This window comes from Macaca nemestrina, chromosome 5 (genome assembly GCF_043159975.1).
Source record: "Macaca nemestrina isolate mMacNem1 chromosome 5, mMacNem.hap1, whole genome shotgun sequence".
In the NCBI taxonomy this organism is placed as follows: domain Eukaryota; kingdom Metazoa; phylum Chordata; class Mammalia; order Primates; family Cercopithecidae; genus Macaca; species Macaca nemestrina.
In genome coordinates, this window is record NC_092129.1 from 40,067,123 (window position 1) to 40,085,816 (window position 18,694).

General features: G+C 39.0%; 1 protein-coding gene across 28 annotated transcripts in view; it reads right to left on the minus strand.

Annotated features, from left to right (window-relative positions):
• LOC105465661 (Abelson helper integration site 1) overlaps positions 1-18,694 on the minus strand; it is a 226,516-nt gene that overhangs the window by 29,318 nt on the left and 178,504 nt on the right. For 25 of the 28 annotated variants that reach the window (XR_011623392.1, XR_011623395.1, XR_011623391.1 and 22 more), the window contains 2 exons: positions 13,486-13,648; positions 8,836-8,933 (listed from right to left, as the gene is read on the minus strand). Coding sequence is in view for 11 of the 28 variants with exons in the window: in XM_071096488.1 (XP_070952589.1) it covers positions 8,836-8,933; positions 13,486-13,648 (261 nt within the window). In the remaining 17 variants the exon portion in view is untranslated. Of the gene's footprint in view, positions 1-8,835; positions 8,934-13,485; positions 13,649-18,694 lie in introns of those variants that run through there. The other 3 variants (XR_011623398.1, XR_011623397.1, XR_011623399.1) reach the window with 2 other exon arrangements.

The window sequence follows — 18,694 nt, forward strand, 5'->3', positions numbered from 1 at the left end:
TAAGGTAAGATTTCAGGTCAGTTTCATCACTATCCTTGATATATACAAAGTTAGTTTTGATTCAGTTCTCTTCAGATAAAGAAAGAAAACTTCAAATATTACAAAAAGTTTAAAGCAAATCCAAGCATAAATTAATTTTATTAAATATAATAGAGATAAATCACTGTATTTTCTTTGATGAGCAGAATCACTAAAGTAAAAAAATACAAATTGATATTATTCTTTAGCAATAGAAAAAAAGCAACAATTACGACCATATTTCCAAAGATTTAGTGTATATTAACTAACTACTGGCTATTTGGAAAAACTGTTTCACCGTAACAAAAATCAGCACTGTCTATTATAAATTTGTTGTTGGACTTAACATAATAATAAATCATATTATTCCTATGATTAACAATAATTCAGATTCATTCCTGGTACAGGGATCAATAAATGGAAAAAATTTTTCTCTATAAAGTGATATTTGAAAATAGTGTTATACAGCACAATTATTAGATACTTTGAAGACTAAGAAAAACACATGCACATTGAGGGCAATCTACTTATTGCCTACCATTTTTCTGAGAGGCTGACAGATTCAACATTAAAAATACAAAAAATTAGCCGGGTGTGGTGGTGGGCGCCTGTAATCCCAGCTACTCCGGAGGCTGAGGCAGAGAACTGCTTAAACCTGGAGGGGCGGAGGTTGCAGTGAGCCAAGATTGCGCCACTGCACTCCAGCCTGGGCGACAGAGCGAGACTTCATCTCAAAAAAAAAAAAAAAAAAAAAAAAAAAAACATTTTGCGTGTGTATTTGGCTGGAAGAGGAACTACCATGAAGTTATCTAATGCTTTTGGGTTCTCTGTTCTTGTTTTGAACTAGGCAAGAAAGCAGCTGTTCCTGAACATAACTAGAGTACACATTTTGGTTTAGAAAAGTCTATCCTTTGGAATTAAGCTAGCATGCTCTTATTGACTCTACATGCTTAATAAAATAATGAAAATTATTAAGACACTCCTCTGCTCATGTGAAGATTAGCTATAATAGATATTTTTATAATTATCTTGAATAGCAAAACCAATAACTATTATTCATTTAATGAATTTTTAGAGAAGAATATAAGCAAAAATAACAGTAATTTCTCCACAGTTTCAAAAATAATCTAACATTTCTGTGCCTACTTTTTACTGTACATCTAGTATTTATATAAAAACATACTTGACTGTATTAGTGTTGAAACACTAATAGAAGGTAAACAGTACTTTCTTGCTTTGGGTTTTGTTTTTTAGAAATAACAAAGAAAAAAATAAAATAGGATTTTCAGGAGTTAAAAAAACAGATTTAGGAATTAAAAAAAGAAAACTGGGTATTTTGGTACCTAAAAATGGTTAAAAAATAGGATTGTCTCTGCTAATAAGAAAAGAGGCCAGGAGTGATGGCTCACACTTGTAATTGCAGCACTTTGGGAGGCCGAGGCGGGCAGATCACTCAGGCTAGGAGTTTGAGGTGAGCCTGGCCAACATGATGAAACCCCATCTCTACTAAAAGTACAAACATTAGCAGGGCGTGGTGGCCCACACCTGTAGTCCGAGCTACTCAGGAGGCTGAGGCAGGAGAATCACTTGAACCAGGGAGGTGGAGGTTGCAGTGAGCTGGGATCCCGCCACTGCACTCCAACATGGGTGACAGGGCGAGAGTCCATCTCAAAAAAAAAAAAAGATATTGAGATATATTGAAAAAAGAAAAAGCAGAATCTTAAGTATGATCCTAGTTTCGTAAACATAAAAAATAGACAAAGACATCTATTTATATATGGAAGAACATTTTTGTAAGCACACACAAGAAACAGAATGAGCATAAATACTAGCAGGACAGAAGACTCATTTTTCATTTTATACTATACTAGTTAAATTTTTAAAATTATGAACATATATTATTTTTTACAGTAGAACAACTCTAATAATTAAAAAAATTTTAGCAATAACTTTCCTCCCCAAATAAATGGATCATACAAGTTAATACTTAGGCTAGCAAAAATAAAAAGGCTAAAAAACCAAAAAAGTCCCAGAATACAAAAAAATAGAACAAAGTTTGTCAGCACTACTCGTTTTCGAAGCTTCTGAGTTTCTCTCCTTCCTGATAGCACCTATATTCTCTTTTCTATTAGATGCAATTTGTAGCACACCTTGGTAAAAACGTTCTGGAATGAACTTGGAGGAAAACATTACCCTGCTCTCGCTCTCCTGTGGTATAAGTTGTTACTGATTTGTTCTGGGATGATTAACTCATCTCGCCCCCTCCTCCTCCAGCAAAGAGCCAGCAACAAATACTGCCATCACCCACTAACATTTCAATGAACCAGATGAAATGCTGGAAGGTACCTGGCACAATTAGCAACAGAGCAGGTGTGTTCCACTTGGAAGAACATGTAAGATGCAGCAGCTGCCAAGCTATTAAGAGGTATAATTTTACTTCTTACTCTATAGTTTGAAAAGAAATAAGTTTAAAAAGGAAAATGATTGAGGTTTGTTTCCTTTTTTCATTAAAAATAGAGTACAATTCTTAAAACTTACACATGAAGAAGGGTACAATGAAACAAACACAAAACAGGGATGTGGGCTGGGCAAGGTGGCTCATGCCTATAATCCCAGCAGTTTGGGAGGCTGAGGCAGGTGGATCACTTGAGGTCAGGAGTTTGAGGCCAGCCTGGCCAACATAGTGAAACCCTGTCTCTACTAAAAATACAAAAATTAGCTGGGCATGGTGGTGCACACCTGTAATCTCAGCTACTTGGGAGGCTGAGGCATGAGAATTGCTTGAACTTGGGAGGTGGAGGTTGCGGTGAGCTGAGATCTCACCACTACACTCCAGTTTGGCAACAGAGCGAGACTCTGTCTCAAACAAACAAACAAACAAAGAAAACAAAAACAAACAAACCAAAAAATCAGGGATGTAAAAAACCAGTATGATACAAAACCTGGCTAACTGTGGAGGTACCAACTGTGTATGTGTGTTGCTAACTAGATGGTGGAGGAAAATGGGCACTGGCCTGAGAATATGGAGGCCATGCTCCTAATTAGCAGCATCATTTTAAACAAACTTCGAGTTTCCTGGATCTCAATTTCCTGTAGAATGAAGGAGTTGATTAGAATCACCAAGGATGATCTCTGAGGTCCTTTCCATGTCACTAGTTTTGTAATTCTATGAACTTAGATGCCCCACAATTTTACTCGCTTTATCAGAGACTTTTCATGTTCTTTCTTAAAAAAAAACAAACAAACATATCTTATATGTGATAATAAAAATAAGACTTGCTCATGAAATTAAATATCTGACAGACTCTGTGGGAGGTTTATAAGGTAAGGTCTTGATAAAATCAAACCATATATATTTTAATAAAGGAGCTAAATTTAAGAAATGTAACTAGCCAGGTGCTAAGAGGCTCAGTTACACATTTCTCAAAAGTTGGCTGTTAGTTCCATGACTCAGAGTGCACCCAAATCATTTTAATTACTCAAGGCAACATTATATTTCTTAGGGGTTTCTTTTTACACAAACATAGATCATTTGTTATACTTTCTCTCACTGGGAAGTAAAATACTGTCTTACACACATAGCACATTTCTAAGAGGAAAAAATATATGCAGGATTCTATTCTAACACGTGGATTCAGATACAGAAGATCAAATTCTTCAACAAAAGAAATCCATGCATCTTAAGCTTTAAAGCCTAATTTGAATTTCATACCCTCCATGAGAACATTCCTACTCCCTGGCCCAAATGGAGTTTTACCCTCTCTAACTCCTTTACATGACTGTAAATTCCTTAAATCTATTAGAATTAAGGTTTGGCCATCAGTGGGATTAGCCTGAAGTAGACCTCAAGGGTTATGATGGTATCTGAAGAACTGTTCTGCTGCAATATGAGTATGAAGGCATGTTTGAAGCATGGAGATCAGTCTGTGAGGGGCAAAAGTCATAGGAAATTTAAAAAATCAACTACTGTCTAAGACTATGATGCAGTGAGTCCACCTAAGTAGAGGAGTGGCACAGGCAATGAGAACTGGGAAATTTTAGAAGCAAGCAGGAGGTCACTATCCATAAGAACATAGGCACATCAGGAAGATGAAGGGGCAATACCAACTTCACAGGTAAGACACTAACAGAGTTCTTTATATTTCCTCTGGCAGAGTCAACGTTAACTCAAGGATAATAGACAGAAACCTACCAAGAGGAGCGGGGGTTAGGTCACCTCAGTTTCAAAGGTTAGCATGTTGCAGAGTCAGGGACATGAGAAAATCACAAAAAGTAAAGGCTGTATCTTTCATAGCATCACACGGTTTTTAATATAGACTAAACGTATTGTTAGCTGCCACAGCAACCTTTACACCAATGTTATAAATGCTTCCACTGCATTAAAGGTTTTTATGTTGTAAATTTAGACCTCAGGTTTGTGTTACATTTGTGTTAACCTCATGTTTATGTTATGGGCCTCATGTTCACGTGTTAAAATCCTAACTCTCAATGAGATGGTTATTAGAAGGTATTTGGGGGGTAATTAGGTCATGAGGGCAGAGCCCTCATAAATGGTATTGGTGCTTTTCTAACGAGACACACAAAAACGCTTGCTTCCTCTCTCTGCTCTCTGCCCAGTGAGGATAAGTGAGGTTGCAAACCAGGGAGGAGACTTTGACCAGACCCTGGATCTGTCAGCACATTGATCATGAACTTCCCAGCTTCCAGAACTGTGAGAAAAAAATGTTGTTATTTAAGCCACCCAGTCTACACTTGTTATAGCAGACGCAACTAAGACAAGCGTTTTCCTAAATTCCTAAATCTCGTGCTGAATTACAAACAATGGGTAATATTACACATGCAACATTTGCCCATTATCAAATTTCTGCCAATCCTTTTGACTGTATCCCTTACAGTCCTTACATTGTTGTAGGCAACCATCACCATATATGCATGCTTATTTGAAACTGATGTTTTACCAAGAAACCATTTTTCTTTCAGTTTCTTACGGCACAGGCTATTCATTCTCACATGCCCATTTTCACATAGTTCATGGTTCTCTCATGAACCATGAGAGCCAGGAGTTAACAATGACCTCCTCTTAGCTCCCTACTGCTGATTTTAGGGTATTGTAATGCCAAAGCACTTTCCTTGGGTGCTCTGACACTTGGCTATTACATCCTCTGCTTATCTTTGCATCTGTGATCTGCAGACCTTGTGGTCACTCTAACACAATGGCTGCCAATGTTGGCTGCACATTAAAATTACCTGGAAAGCTTTTGAAATCTGCCCTTGCCAAGGTCCTATTTCACCAATTAAATGTATTTGAAGGGGTAGAGATTGTAATCCACATCTAGTTTTTTAACTGGTTTGGTGATTTCAATGTGAAGCCAAACTTGAGACCTTTGTTCTAACCTAAAAATTGAGGATGTCAGCTCTTTGTTGATCGGCTTCCTCTTCATCCTAACTCTTGCTATCATCCTGGAATCTTAATGTTCAAAAGTACAACCTGTCCAACACTCTGGGTCCTAGTTCCTTGACCGGTTCAACTCTAACAACATGTTCCTCAATTTCACTTCAGCTTTTAGACATATTCTATGAATTTATCATAACCTGAGCTGCATGACATCTGAGACACTAAATAAGCAAGAGTTTATGGCCTTGAACACTACAGTTCCAGCTTGCTGACTCCTTTTCCGTGTGACACTATGCCTCCACCTGGGCCCCGGTAGTTTGCTGCAACCTTGTAGAGGAGAACCTGCTTTCTAACTCTGCCAGTCTTCTGATTCTACATCCTTTCCGATTGGATAATCCTCTATGGTGCGTCACTCTGGTAACCTTAACCTCTTGTGTTGCTTTCACATTCACAACTCCAGTTATATATTAAACCAAATCTGCCTCCTCTACTGCTATGCCTTAGATGCTGAGAAGAGACTACTGAAGAAAAAAAATCCAACTGTACAGATTTATGCCACTTCCATTTTTATGGTATCCAAACAGTAGCTCCCAGAACTACTAAGGAATCTTTTCATATATCCGAAATGAGCCCTTACTTTCCTTACTCCAATGGTTATTATACTTCTTGTGCTCCTATCTCACTCCTTTTGCCCCTCGCATTAGAAGTAAACCTTGCTTTTTGTTTTGGAGAACATAAAAATATCTTTAATTTCTAGACTTCAACCCTTTATTAACTGATCTGCATCCCCATCCACATTTACCTGTGTTAGAGGGGCACTGCTCTAAGCTCCATACTGCTGACATTTTTGGCCAGAGAATTCTTTGTTGGGGGAGCTGTTCTCTGCATCCTAGGATACTGAGCAACATCCATGACCTCTACCCACCAGATGCCAGTATTATCCCCCACCTTGCAGTTGAGAAAACAAAAAACATCTCCAACTATTGCCAAATGACTCCTGGAAGGCACAATCACTCTCAGTTGAGAACCCTCTGCTTGGAGCAAGACTAATCTGTCAATCTGTCTTTCCAATAAAGTATTTTCTGCTTTCTCCAAGATCCACTGTGTCCTTGGTGTCCTTTCTTTATCTATCTTCAACCTGAACCTGTCTATTGGCTTTGTCTCCTTAATATATAATTTTACATCTGTCCATTATTTAAAAAATAATCCATGGACACCAGGCCTCCCTTTAGCCACTGCAGAATCTTTTTTTATTCTTCAAAGTGAAGCTCTGAGAAGGGCTTCCATGAGCGTTCACATGCTGCGGCCTCATTCCACCTTTACTCTGCTCTTCAATCCTTGCCACTCTACTGATACCGGTGCAAAGCTACCAGGGTCCTCTGGATGACCAAATGCTTCGACAACCTAACTGCTTGGCTGTTTCCAGCTAGACTCTTCTTGAACCTCTCTACCTCTTCTGGCTTCCAGGGCACTTTTTTAAATGTTTATTATTTTTTCTTTTTTTCCTTTATTCTTTCTCAATCGTCTCTTCTTTTAACTGTCCCTTAATACTAGTGTTTAACTGGGTTCTGTCCTTGGCCTTCTCCTCTTATAACTCTATGACATACTTTCTGGGCTCTGCCTTCATTACAAGCTTCCATTTACTGATATAACAGAACTAACACACTAATTCTCATTTGATTTTGAAGCTCTACATTCTCTCAAATTCCAATCCTGCATTACTGGCTCCCAGTGAATATTTCTCTCTGGGAGCACTACAGATACTACTAACAAATTGAGATATCTAAAACAGAGCTTGTCATCTCTTACTCTGCAAGGAATGGTGATTTCTTGCCCCCGTCTTCCCAAATCTTTCTTATTTATTTCATTATTTCTGTTGCACCACTGTTTATTCAGTTGTATAAGTCAAGACGCTTAGCAAAATCCTAGATTCCAACCTCACTAATAAAATCCAATCAATCATAAAATCCTGTCAATTACAGCTTATGTCCCCTGCCCTCCATCCCCACTAGTTCAGGTTTTCATATTTTATTTCCATGGATTCCGAATTTCCTTGTGCTAGGTCCTTAGCTACCTCAAATTCAGCAACTATTCTGCTGCACTAGAATGACCTTTCTAACACGCAAATCTGTTCATGTCATTCCCTGGATTACCTCCTTCAGGGGATCCCCTTCGTCTGGAGTATAAAATCTAAGTGTTTTAGCAGAGTATGCTACGCTCTTCTGTGGCCTGGTTCCTGCATTTCTCCTGTCCTTCTCTCTATTAGAACTCATGCCCAGACATAATCATAGATACCATAACTTACTTATGTTATTCCCTCTGCTGGAAAGTTTTTTCTAACTTCACTGACTTAACACATATTTGTGCAACCTAGATGCCTCAGGTCAAGTATTTCCTCCTTAGGAACTCTACATGGACTCCCCCAGGGTATATTTAAGAGGGTTTCTTCGTATGTGTTCCCAATATACTGTGTATATATCTTCATTACAGTTTCTACCAGAGTCTACTGGACTTGCTTGCTTGCAGGTGTGTACGCCAGCCTGTAAGCAACTTACGGGCAAGTGCCTTGCCTACTCCTGAAACTCCTGTTTCAGTGGGGATTAATAGAGTGCATGGACGAAGGCATTCAATAAATACATGCTGAATGACTGAATGATACATGTCAGGTTCAACTGTCAAAAAAATTTATTTTGACATTGTAATGATATGTACATGAAATGTATTTGTAAAAAAAACCTATGTTGGTTCATGGAATCAAGCAGCAGTGAGGTTACTCAGTCTAAGGGAAGAGCTAATGTGGTATAATAAAAGTTTAGTAAGCAGTACACATGACAGTACAGCGCTTATTAAACATTCCGGCCAAAGCACTGCTAACCTCAGAAGAATACTGATTAACATCCCCGAAGGGCCTGATGACACAGACGGAAACACACGACAGTTCTCTGGCTGCTGTGGCTGATAATACATCCACATTCATTTTAACATAAAAACATTTAAAATTACTTCCAAGTAAAAGGAATGCTCCAGAAAGATAGAACATCTTAGTTTTGTGAACTCCAGTGATCTCCAGCATAAATGTTTACCTCCCAGGTGGGGCTGATGACACTGTCCGTACCACAGTTAAAGAAATAAGTGCAGAGTAGAAATAGCACCTAAAGCCACAAGTTCCACTTTGGGTCCTTGTACCATCACTTAGGCTGTGACCCGGAGTCTACTTTAACCTCTCTGAGCCTCCTCAGTTTCCTTATCTGGAAAATGGCTATAATATTTGCCTTACGTATTTCATAATGATGTAGGTACCAAGACATAAAAAATAATGTGAACAATGAAAGATAACAAGCATAAAAAATAAAGTAATATTTTATCCAGAGAGAGTGAAAATCAAAATACACATGCAAACACATATTCTTAAAAACATTTACCTTTTGAGGAGCTGGAGACTTTTCTATTTTAGTTTTTTCCTCAGGGCTTAAAGGCGGGGATCGCTCCTTTATCTCAGGAGGCAGTTCTTGATACAGTGCTGAAATTGGAGAAAGGAATTCATGCAATCAAACTGAGGAGCACTGCTTCATGTGGGAAAAACAATTGATGGTAGGGGCAAATACGAAATTAAAGAAATATTCAATTCCTTGGTGTACCAATAAGATACCTAAAACTTACTTGTTACGGCAATTTGCAATTTTACTCATTAGTTATCAAAAGAACTATGATTGGAAAATTTTAATCATCTGGATTTCAGAAAGGTAGAAGGTGTCATTTTCACTTATTATGTGGTCAGACAGATGCTTATTTTATCTCAATACACATTTACCAGGAACCTGCTAAATGCCAGGATATCTGCTAGGAACTGCTGGAGAATATATGGAGATCATCAAAAGATGGTATCCACTAGCAAGGAGCTTACAATCTGGTCAGAGAAAGACATCTTTACAAGTAACTATAAAATAAATGTGACATTATTTGAAAGTGAAATAATTACAAAGACAAACTCTGATGTGGGGATGGAAAACGCTTAATGGAAGAAGTGGTAGGTGTATCAGACTCTGAAGACTAGGTAGGATTTTACCAGTCAGAGGTATGCAGAAAAAATAATTTGGGGGCAGGGCACAGTGGCTCATGCCAGCACTTTGGGAGGCCGAGGCGGGCGGATCACTTGAGGCCAACAGTTTGAGGCCAGGCTGGCCAACATGGTGAAACCCTGTCCCTACCCAAAAATATAAAAATTAGCAGGGCACGGTGGCGTGCACCTGTAGTCCCAGCTTTGGGAGGCTGAGGTATAGGAACTGCTTGAACCTGGGAGGTGGAGGTTGCAGTGAGTCAAGATAGCACCACTGCACTCCAGGCTGGGAGACAGGCAGAGACTCTGTCTCAAAAAAAAGGAAAGGATAATTTGGGAAGATGATATGAAATCAATAAGCATGGAGTTAGGACTCTATATGATGTTGAATCTATATACAGTGTTGAATTTAAGATTCTTATAATTCAATATTCTATGTAATCTATTGAAGCTACATAGGGTATTGAATCTAAAGAGCTATGTGCAAATTTTGAAGGGTTAAAACAAAAATATATTTTGGTTAAGAACATCTCTGAATTGAAAGAAATTACTGAAATATACTTGATCAAAATTGTACAACTAAAATTATGAGATATACTAATTGTCTTCGTATGTGAAGTGGTTTTATTATTGGGTTTCTTTATCTCATATTTTAAGGGTGTTAGATGCGATGGGGGAAGCTGATCATGTTGTTCTTTCCAGCGCCCCTTAAGATACAAAGAGAATAAGTTCTTTATAATAGTGGGAGTATGAACTTCTTTTATTGTGTTGTTCTCTTAGAGGACAGGCTCTCAATTGAACAGTGGGTGGAGATTCTGCTCATACACTCCTTTAGATCATTTACTTTGCATAGCTGGCTTCAGATAAAGATCAAGGACAATTCTTCCTACTATTTTTAGACTAGAATATGCTACTGACAGTCATTTTTTTCTCTAATGTTAAAACTGGGCAATTGAGTTTTTTGTTAAATTCAGGTAAAAAAAGGATAAAAGGGAAAGGGAAATAACCCCTAATGAAGTGTGAGAATTCAATCATGACAGTCTCAGATTTTCTAAGTTTTTTTTTTTTTTCCCCTGTTTGTTCTAGTCTATACGAGGCTTTTTAAAGCAGCAGTGACTGATGCCAAAAGAAAACATAAATTATTCTGGGATACAATAAAGAATTATGGCAGTTGAAGGATGGTCATTATTGAGACAAATAATTAATTTCTTTATGTAGCCATCAACTCATCACTGCAATATGCCTCAGAGGTCTGGCTTTGATCATTATGGAAGAAGAACAAATTTTATTAGCTTTTAAAATGAATTTATTTTTTGTGGAGATGAGTCTTGTTATATTGCCCAGGCTGGTCTCAAACACTTGGCCTCAAGTGATCCTCCCTTTTCAGCCTCCTGAAGTGTTGGGATTCCAGGCATGAGCCACTGCATCTGGCCTTATTAGCTTTTCAATTCACTGTAGCTCAAACATCTATATCTTCTCAAGATCTGCAAGCCTAAGAGGTTATTTTTGTAAACTAGATTCTCAAGTTAAAGCACTTAATTCCACCCTGCCTAGAGACACACAAGTGAGAAAATTTAAAAAATATTTCCACTTGTATACGAAAATAATAATGGATTCTAATATTTCATTAAAATGAGGTATACTCCAGAGTGACCACGATTGTGCTGGCAGCTGTTGATTTAAAAAGCTTGATTTAAACAGAAGCTACCCCTGTTTAACCTCAGCTGTTGACCCTGTGGGAGAGCCAACGATGGGAAGAGGGAACTTGGCTATTTTAGATGATCTGGAAGTTAAAAGTACTGAACTTATGGAACTTACACACTGTCTTATGCCTACATGGGAATTAACCTGTCCTAAAATTTCTTCCTTTCATAGGGCCTTATGTTTTTTCCATTACACAACCTCTTCTAAACACAAAAATATACCTCTAACAGAGTTTAAGAGTTGTATGTCAAAATTAGCTGGGCATGGGAGCATGCACCTGTAGTTCCAGCTACTCAGGAGGCTGAGCTGGGAGGACTGATTGAGCCCGGGAGGTCAAGGCTGCAGTGAGCCATGACTGCATCACTGCACTCTAGCCTGGGTGACAAAGTGAGGCCCCGTCTCAAAAAAAGAAAAAAAAAAAAAACCAGTTATATGTCATTTACTACTTACAAGAAGGTAACTGAAACAGTTGCACGGAAGAAATTAAGAATTTTGTTATGAGAATGAGAAGCGGTACAATTTTTGAGACACACAGCACTTTTTAGGGGAGGGGTCTGCTGACTGTGGCAGATAAGCTGAAGAAGGGAGCTGCAATGAGACTTAGGGCACTTGAGAGACTGGGGAGGGGAGCAATGGGAAGGACCTGGCTGCAGACAAGGTCGTGGGAAGGTGCCAAAGATAGACAATTTTATCTAGGCTTAGCCCAGCATCTGGTAATCATGAAGGAAATTCTTCTTCCATTCCTTCATCTCTTTGGCTGTCAAAATTGAAAACTTAAGTTATAATCAATAATATTTTTGTTTAGTCGTAGTTTTGGGTTAAACAGTTTCATGGACTAGCCTGAAAACCAACTATTATTTATAATAATTATTTCTTTACAGAAACAAAAGACTTAAATATTCAAACACAGATTGTTCTCAATTTCAAGGCTGCCTATACTACAATTTTTTTTTTTTTTTTTTTGAGACAGAGTTTTGCTCTCTTGCTAGGCTGGAGTGCAGTGGCACGATCTTGGCTCACTGCAACCTCTGCCTCCCAGGTTCAAGTGATTCTCCTGCCTCAGCCTCCCAAGTAGCTGGGATTACAGGTGCCTGCCACTACGCCTGGCTAAATTTTGGTATTGTTAGTAGGGACAAGGTTTTGCCATGTTGGCCAGGCTGGTCTCGAACTCCCAACCTCAAGTGATCTGCCTGCCTCAGCCTCCCAAAGTGCTGGGATTACAGGCATGAGCCACAGTGCCTGGCTTGCCTACACTACATTTTGAATCAGAACCAGAATTTTTGTGCTTACAGAAGAAAAGCTTACACACGATATCATTTAATTCCTTCATTTTACAGAAGGTAACTGGGGCATATGAGTGTAAGATGTTGAGCTGAGGTTAGAAGTCAGTTTTCCTGACCCCTGAGTGTTGTGCTTTTCCTAGCATGCTATCAAGTTAATTGTGGATAGGATGTATTCTTCTGAAGAAGCACTACTGTACTTCTTCTTTTTAATGATAGTTTTAAAGTTATTATTATTTTCTGTTTTCAGGCTCTCTGCGTTAGTTCTGTTTTCACCTCTCAAGGCCTACTGGTGAATCTACAGCTTTCAGAAACCCATATTTAGATTTTCTTTCCTAGTTCTTTTTTTTTTTTCATTTTTAAGCTGTTATTTATTGAACAAAAACCATTATTAAAACACAAAGTAGAAATTAAAATACAAGATAGGTTCATACAGTCTTGTCACATCACATGGTAAGTTCTAGGCTTTGTCAACATGTGCATATAGCTTTTAAATAATTGTCATTTATCAACTTTGTGCTTACATATTTTCAGCTCTGGCTCATTTTTTTTCCCCATAAATGAGGGCTAAATTTACTTGAGAATGAAACAACTTATTGTAGTTTTGTTTTCACAGGTAACCAGCTAGGACTGAGGTATACAAAGTAAAAGAACTGCAGTTGGGGAACTAGAGGCTCTTAAGATGCCAGTCAGCTGAGAAGTCACTGTGGCAAGAGAAGAACTCACAGAACTGTGCACGAGGCAGGTGCAGGGTCAAACGAGTTGAATAAGAAAGCTGGTAGCTAGAGGGGCAGGGTCCCCTGGGATAAGAAGTCCATGAAACAAACATTCCAATCTCAGAATGTAGCAGCTTTCTAACGTACTAGTGCCTCCTCTTTTTATTTTTTTACATCATGAGAATGAAAAGCAATATCCACTGGTAAACATATGCAAAGGTTACAAAGACAGTAAATTAAAGACTAGAAAATGATAAAATCTTGGACTATCAGTTATACCATACTAGTAAACCAGGAAGGGAGCATAAAACTTACTTTCACTAGCCACATGATTAGCTGGAAAATAACCTTCCTGTCCCTTTCCTATGCTGCCATACCACCAGTCTTCATTATCTTTGAAAAACACTCGGATAATGTCTCCGCGATGGATGGTTAGTTCATCTGATCGATTTGCTGTGTAGTCATAAAGAGCCACTACCTAAGAGAGAGATAAGACCACCACAGCTTTATCACAACTGTACCACAGAGAAAACCCCCAACATTCACTTCCTCTTGCAGAAGAGCAGCTGAAACCAAAGCAGTACTTTGGTAAGTGTGAGGCTGTCTCAAGGTTTGCTAATGGGATGAGGGGTGGTGGGAACACAGCAGGAGAAGCAAGATAAAAGACTGTGGGATTGAGAAATGGTTATGAGCATTCAATACACTAAGATTAGCTTCAAAATAGCAGATGTTAATTTTTTTAAGTAAATTACTTGTGAAGCAAATAAAAAAAAGTTCGCATACCATTTACTTTTTTAGAATTGTTTTATACTACCTTTAAATCTCATTCTCTGTGCTAAGCAGATGCATCTGAAAAAAAATCTTCAGGTCTACAGTTTTACAAAAAGGAAAAGCTCAGTGGAACAATGTGATTGCATCGCTTGGTTTACTGTTAATGTCTCTTTTTGAGATAAATTTCTCTACATACACATAAATTTTTTATGTTTTACATCAACAACTTAAACCTTCTATCTTTAAAAAGTATCCTTATAAGTTATTTTTACTTGATACGAATTTAAGAGGAAAAGTCTTTTTATGAGAATCCTCTTCTTTGTGTTATGGTAATCCTACTTGATTTCCTTTTCTTTTGAAAACCCAAGTCAAAATGATATGGCAGTGGCTGCACAGGAATTTAAAAATCCTTGGCTGGGCATGACGGCTCATGCTTGTAATCTCAGCACTTTGGGAGGCTGAGGCAGGAGGACTGCTCGAAGTCAAGAGTTCGAGATCAACCTGAGCAACAAAGCCAGACCTTCATCTCTATACAAAAAAAATAAAAAAAAATTAGTTGGGTGTGGTAGTGTGTGCCTGCAGTCCTAGCCACTCAGGAGGCTGAGGTGGGAGGATCACTTGAGCCCCAGGGTTTGGAGGCTGCAGTGAGCTATGACTGCACCACTACACTTCAGCCTAGGTGCCTGGGTGCCTGGGTGACGCAGAAAGACCTTGTCTCAAAAAAAAAAAAAAAAAAAAAAGAAAAGAAAATCTCTTATAGTAGTTAAAAGGAGGAAGACCTCAATTCATTTTAGATTTAGATCTGATACACTGTATAAAGCAGGACATAACAACATCTATACTAAATAATACATTTATGCTGTTTTCCCCTCTACTTAAACAGTATCTGAAAATGTATAGCTTATACAACTACATATGTAATGGAAAATTACATATATATATATCATGTCTCAGTGTGCACAGCACGTGTGAGTCCAGGGAAGAGACACTTAAGAATCCAGTGTGGTGGAACCCGGCATTAGATGTGAGAGCTGAGAGAGAAGGGTACGAGAAGCTGAGGCTAATGGAGTAAGTAGGGCTCAGATCATGCGTGTTGAAAAAGTTCAGACTCAATAATATGGCCAATGGAAAGGCACAGAAGGGTTTTAACCAGAGGATTCCATTACAGTTCACATAGCTGTTTCTGGTACCTTTTAATCCATTTAACAATATTTATTAACACATCAACCAGGTAATTCTAACAAATGAGTTTGGACTTAACTGCTGTCACCATATAAGAGCAATAATGATAATTTAATTCAAATGGCTCAAATGCAATGCCTATTGTACAGCTTAGCATAGTATCTAATTTACAACATGTGATGCAGGGTATTATTTAAGGTTTACAAGCTATAACTTTAGTATATTGATGTTAACTCACTTACATAAAAGTGGAACTTTTAACTTTTCTCTTTGTTCTCCAAATTTCTCTTTCACTCTCTCACCTGGTACTCTCATAGAAGAGGAAAGCTAATTAAAATGTACTGAGTGCTTACCATGTTCTAGATACCATGCTAGTTGTTTAGGTGTTACTCTGCTTAATCCTTATGACAACTTGGTGAGGCCACGTATCCTTATTTCCATTTTACAAAAGAGGAATTTAATGTCCAGAGAAAGTTAGGAACTTCCCTAAAGTCAAGTAAACTAGTAAGTGATAGAATCAAGACTTAAACCCAGTCTCAATTTCTCTCCTTCCTTTCCTTCTTTCTTTCTTTTCCCCTAGTTCCAAGAAACTCCATGATGGTTCGTTCCTGTTGTTCCTTATCCTGGCTGTGGTACATTGAAACACCACAACTTTAATGAGTCTCATGCAAATATGAGGTGAACGTATGCTTATTTGTCTGGAGCCCTAGGTGGCTGTTGGGAAGGAGAACAGGTGAGATTCAGCTTAGGCAACAGAATCACTTAGGAAATCCTGCATCATGCTGTGTCACTGTGTGAACCTTGGAAAATCTGAAGCTTATCAAGTGAAGTCTGAAAAATTTTCCTGAATTTTACACACAGGGGTGTCTTGATAAAAGAATCCCTTCGAGGCACAGGGGTCCAAAAAGCCTATGAGAGTCGACATTACACCTTTTCTATTATAGTACCCACTGATTCTTCTCTTCTTACAGAACCAAATACACACATTAATTTTGCATGGCCCACTAGTACCTGTAAACATGTTCTGCACTCTGTGACTGTTATGGGCTGAACTGTGTCACTCAAAATTCACAGGCTGAAGCCCTAGCCCCCCGCGTGAATGTATTTGGAGACACGGCCTTTATGGAGGTAATTCAGGTTAAATGAAATCATAGGGGTGGGGCCTGGATTAACAGAACTGGCATTTTTATGAAAGGAAGATACAGTGAGAAAGTGGCCATCTGCAAGACAACAGGAGAGGCAGTAGGAGAAACCGACTGTGCTAGCACCTTGATCTTGGTCCTCTAGCCTCCAGAATTGTGAGAAAATTAATTTCTTCTTATTTTTTAAAAAAATTATTTCAATAGCTTCAGGGGTGCAAGTGTTTTCTGGTTACATGCATGAATTGTACAGTGGTGAAGTCTGGGCTTTCAGTGTACCTGTCATGTAAATAGTATACACTGTACCCCACAGGTAATTTTTTGTTGTTGTTGTTGAGACAAAGTCTTGCTCTCTTGCCCAGGCTGGAGTGCAGTGGTGCCATCTCGGCTCACTGCAACCTCCGCCTGCAGGGTTCAAGCTATTCTCCTGCCTTGGCCTCCTGAGTAGCTGGGATTACAGGTGCCCGCCACCATGCCCGGCTAATTTCTGTATTTGTAGTAGAGATGGGGTTTCACCACGTTGGCCAGACTGGTCTCAAACTCCTGACGTCAAGGCAGGTGATCCGCCTGCCTTGGTCTCCCAAAGTGCTGGGATTACAGACGTGAACCACTGTGCCCAGCCCCCGACAGGTAATTTTTCATTCTTCATCCCTCTCCCACCCTCCTTCCACTTTTCTGACTCCCCAGTGTTCATTATACCTCTCTGTATGCCTTTGTGTAGCTTAGTTCCTACTTTTAAGTGAGAACATGTAGTATTTGGTTTTGTTCCTGAGTTACCTCACTTAGGATAATGGTCCCAGTTCCATGCAAGTTGCTGCAAAATATATTATTTCATACTTTTTAAAATGGATGAGTAGCAGTCCACATACATACACATACCACATTGAGAAAATCAATTTCTGTAAAACCACCCAGTCTGTGGTATTTTGTTAGGCCAGCCCTAGCAGGCTAGTATACTTTTAAACCTGATGGTATCAGATGAACCACTTACTACCACCCCAGCCTAAAACTACAAATGGGTAATGCCTCACTTGTATCCATTTCAGGTCCTCAGCAACTTACAGAACCATGTTCCACACTATTAAGCTGTCATCTCCGGATGAAGCAATGTCTTTGTCATAAAACTCTACAACCAGCATCCCTGGGAGGGTGATGACTGGTGATGCTACATTCTCTAAAGCAAAGAAATTGGAGCATGTCATCATAATACCATTGTTGACATTTAAGTACAGGCAGACTTCATTTTATTGTATTTCACAGTGTGGTGTTATAATATGTATTATGTTTCTATTTCCAGGTCCTGGTTCATAACTCCCATATCCCTTGTTACAGTTTTTTGGTTTAATGGTGGGTATGTTAGGCCTTAGGGGCAGGCCTCAGAAAACAGAGTATCTCTGACCTCCTCCTGCTCTCCATTTACCTGCCCCAAGGTAGGGCTCTAATCACCACCCCCTACCTTTCTAACTGTAGGTCTTATGAACAGTCAGAGGGTCCTTCCGCCCTCTACCCTGGAGGAAGGAATGCTGATGTCACGGAGCTTCCATAAAAAACCTAAGAGGTGCTGCTGAATCCAGTTTGCCAGTATTTTATTGAGGATTTTTGCATCGATGTTCATCAGGGATATTGGTCTAAAATTCTCTTTTTTTGTTGTGTCTCTGCCAGGCTTTGGTATCAGGATGATGTTGGCCTCATAAAATGAGTTAGGGAGGATTCCCTCTTTTTCTATTGATTGGAATAGTTTCAGAAGGAATGGTACCAGCTCCTCCTTGTACCTCTGGTAGAATTCAGCTGTGAATCCATCTGGTCCTGGACTTTTTTTCATTGTTAGGCTATTAATTATTGCCTCAATTCCAGAGCCTGCTATTGGTCTATTCAGGGATTTAACTTCTTCCTGGTTTAGTCTTGAAAGAGTGTAAGTCTGCTGCTATAAAGACACATGCACACATATGTTTATTGTGGCACTATTCACAATAGCAAAGACTTGGAATCAATCCAAATGTCCATCAGTGACAGACTGGATTAAGAAAATGTGGCACATATATACCACGGAATACTATGCAGCCATAAAAAAGGATGAGTTTGTGTCCTTTGTAGGGACATGGATGCAGCTGGAAACCATCATTCTTAGCAAACTATCACAAGAACAGAAAACCAAACACCACATGTTCTCACTCATAGGTGGGAACTGAACAATGAGATCACTTGGACTCGGGAAGGGGAACATCATACACCGGGGCCTATCATGGGGAGGGGGGAGGGGGGAGGGATTGCATTGGGAGTTATACCTGATGTAAATGACGAGTTGATGGGTGCTGACGAGTTGATGGGTGCAGCACAGCAACATGGCACAAGTATACATAGGTAACAAACCTGCACGTTATGCACATGTACCCTAGAACTTAAAGTATAATAATAATAATAATAAATAAATT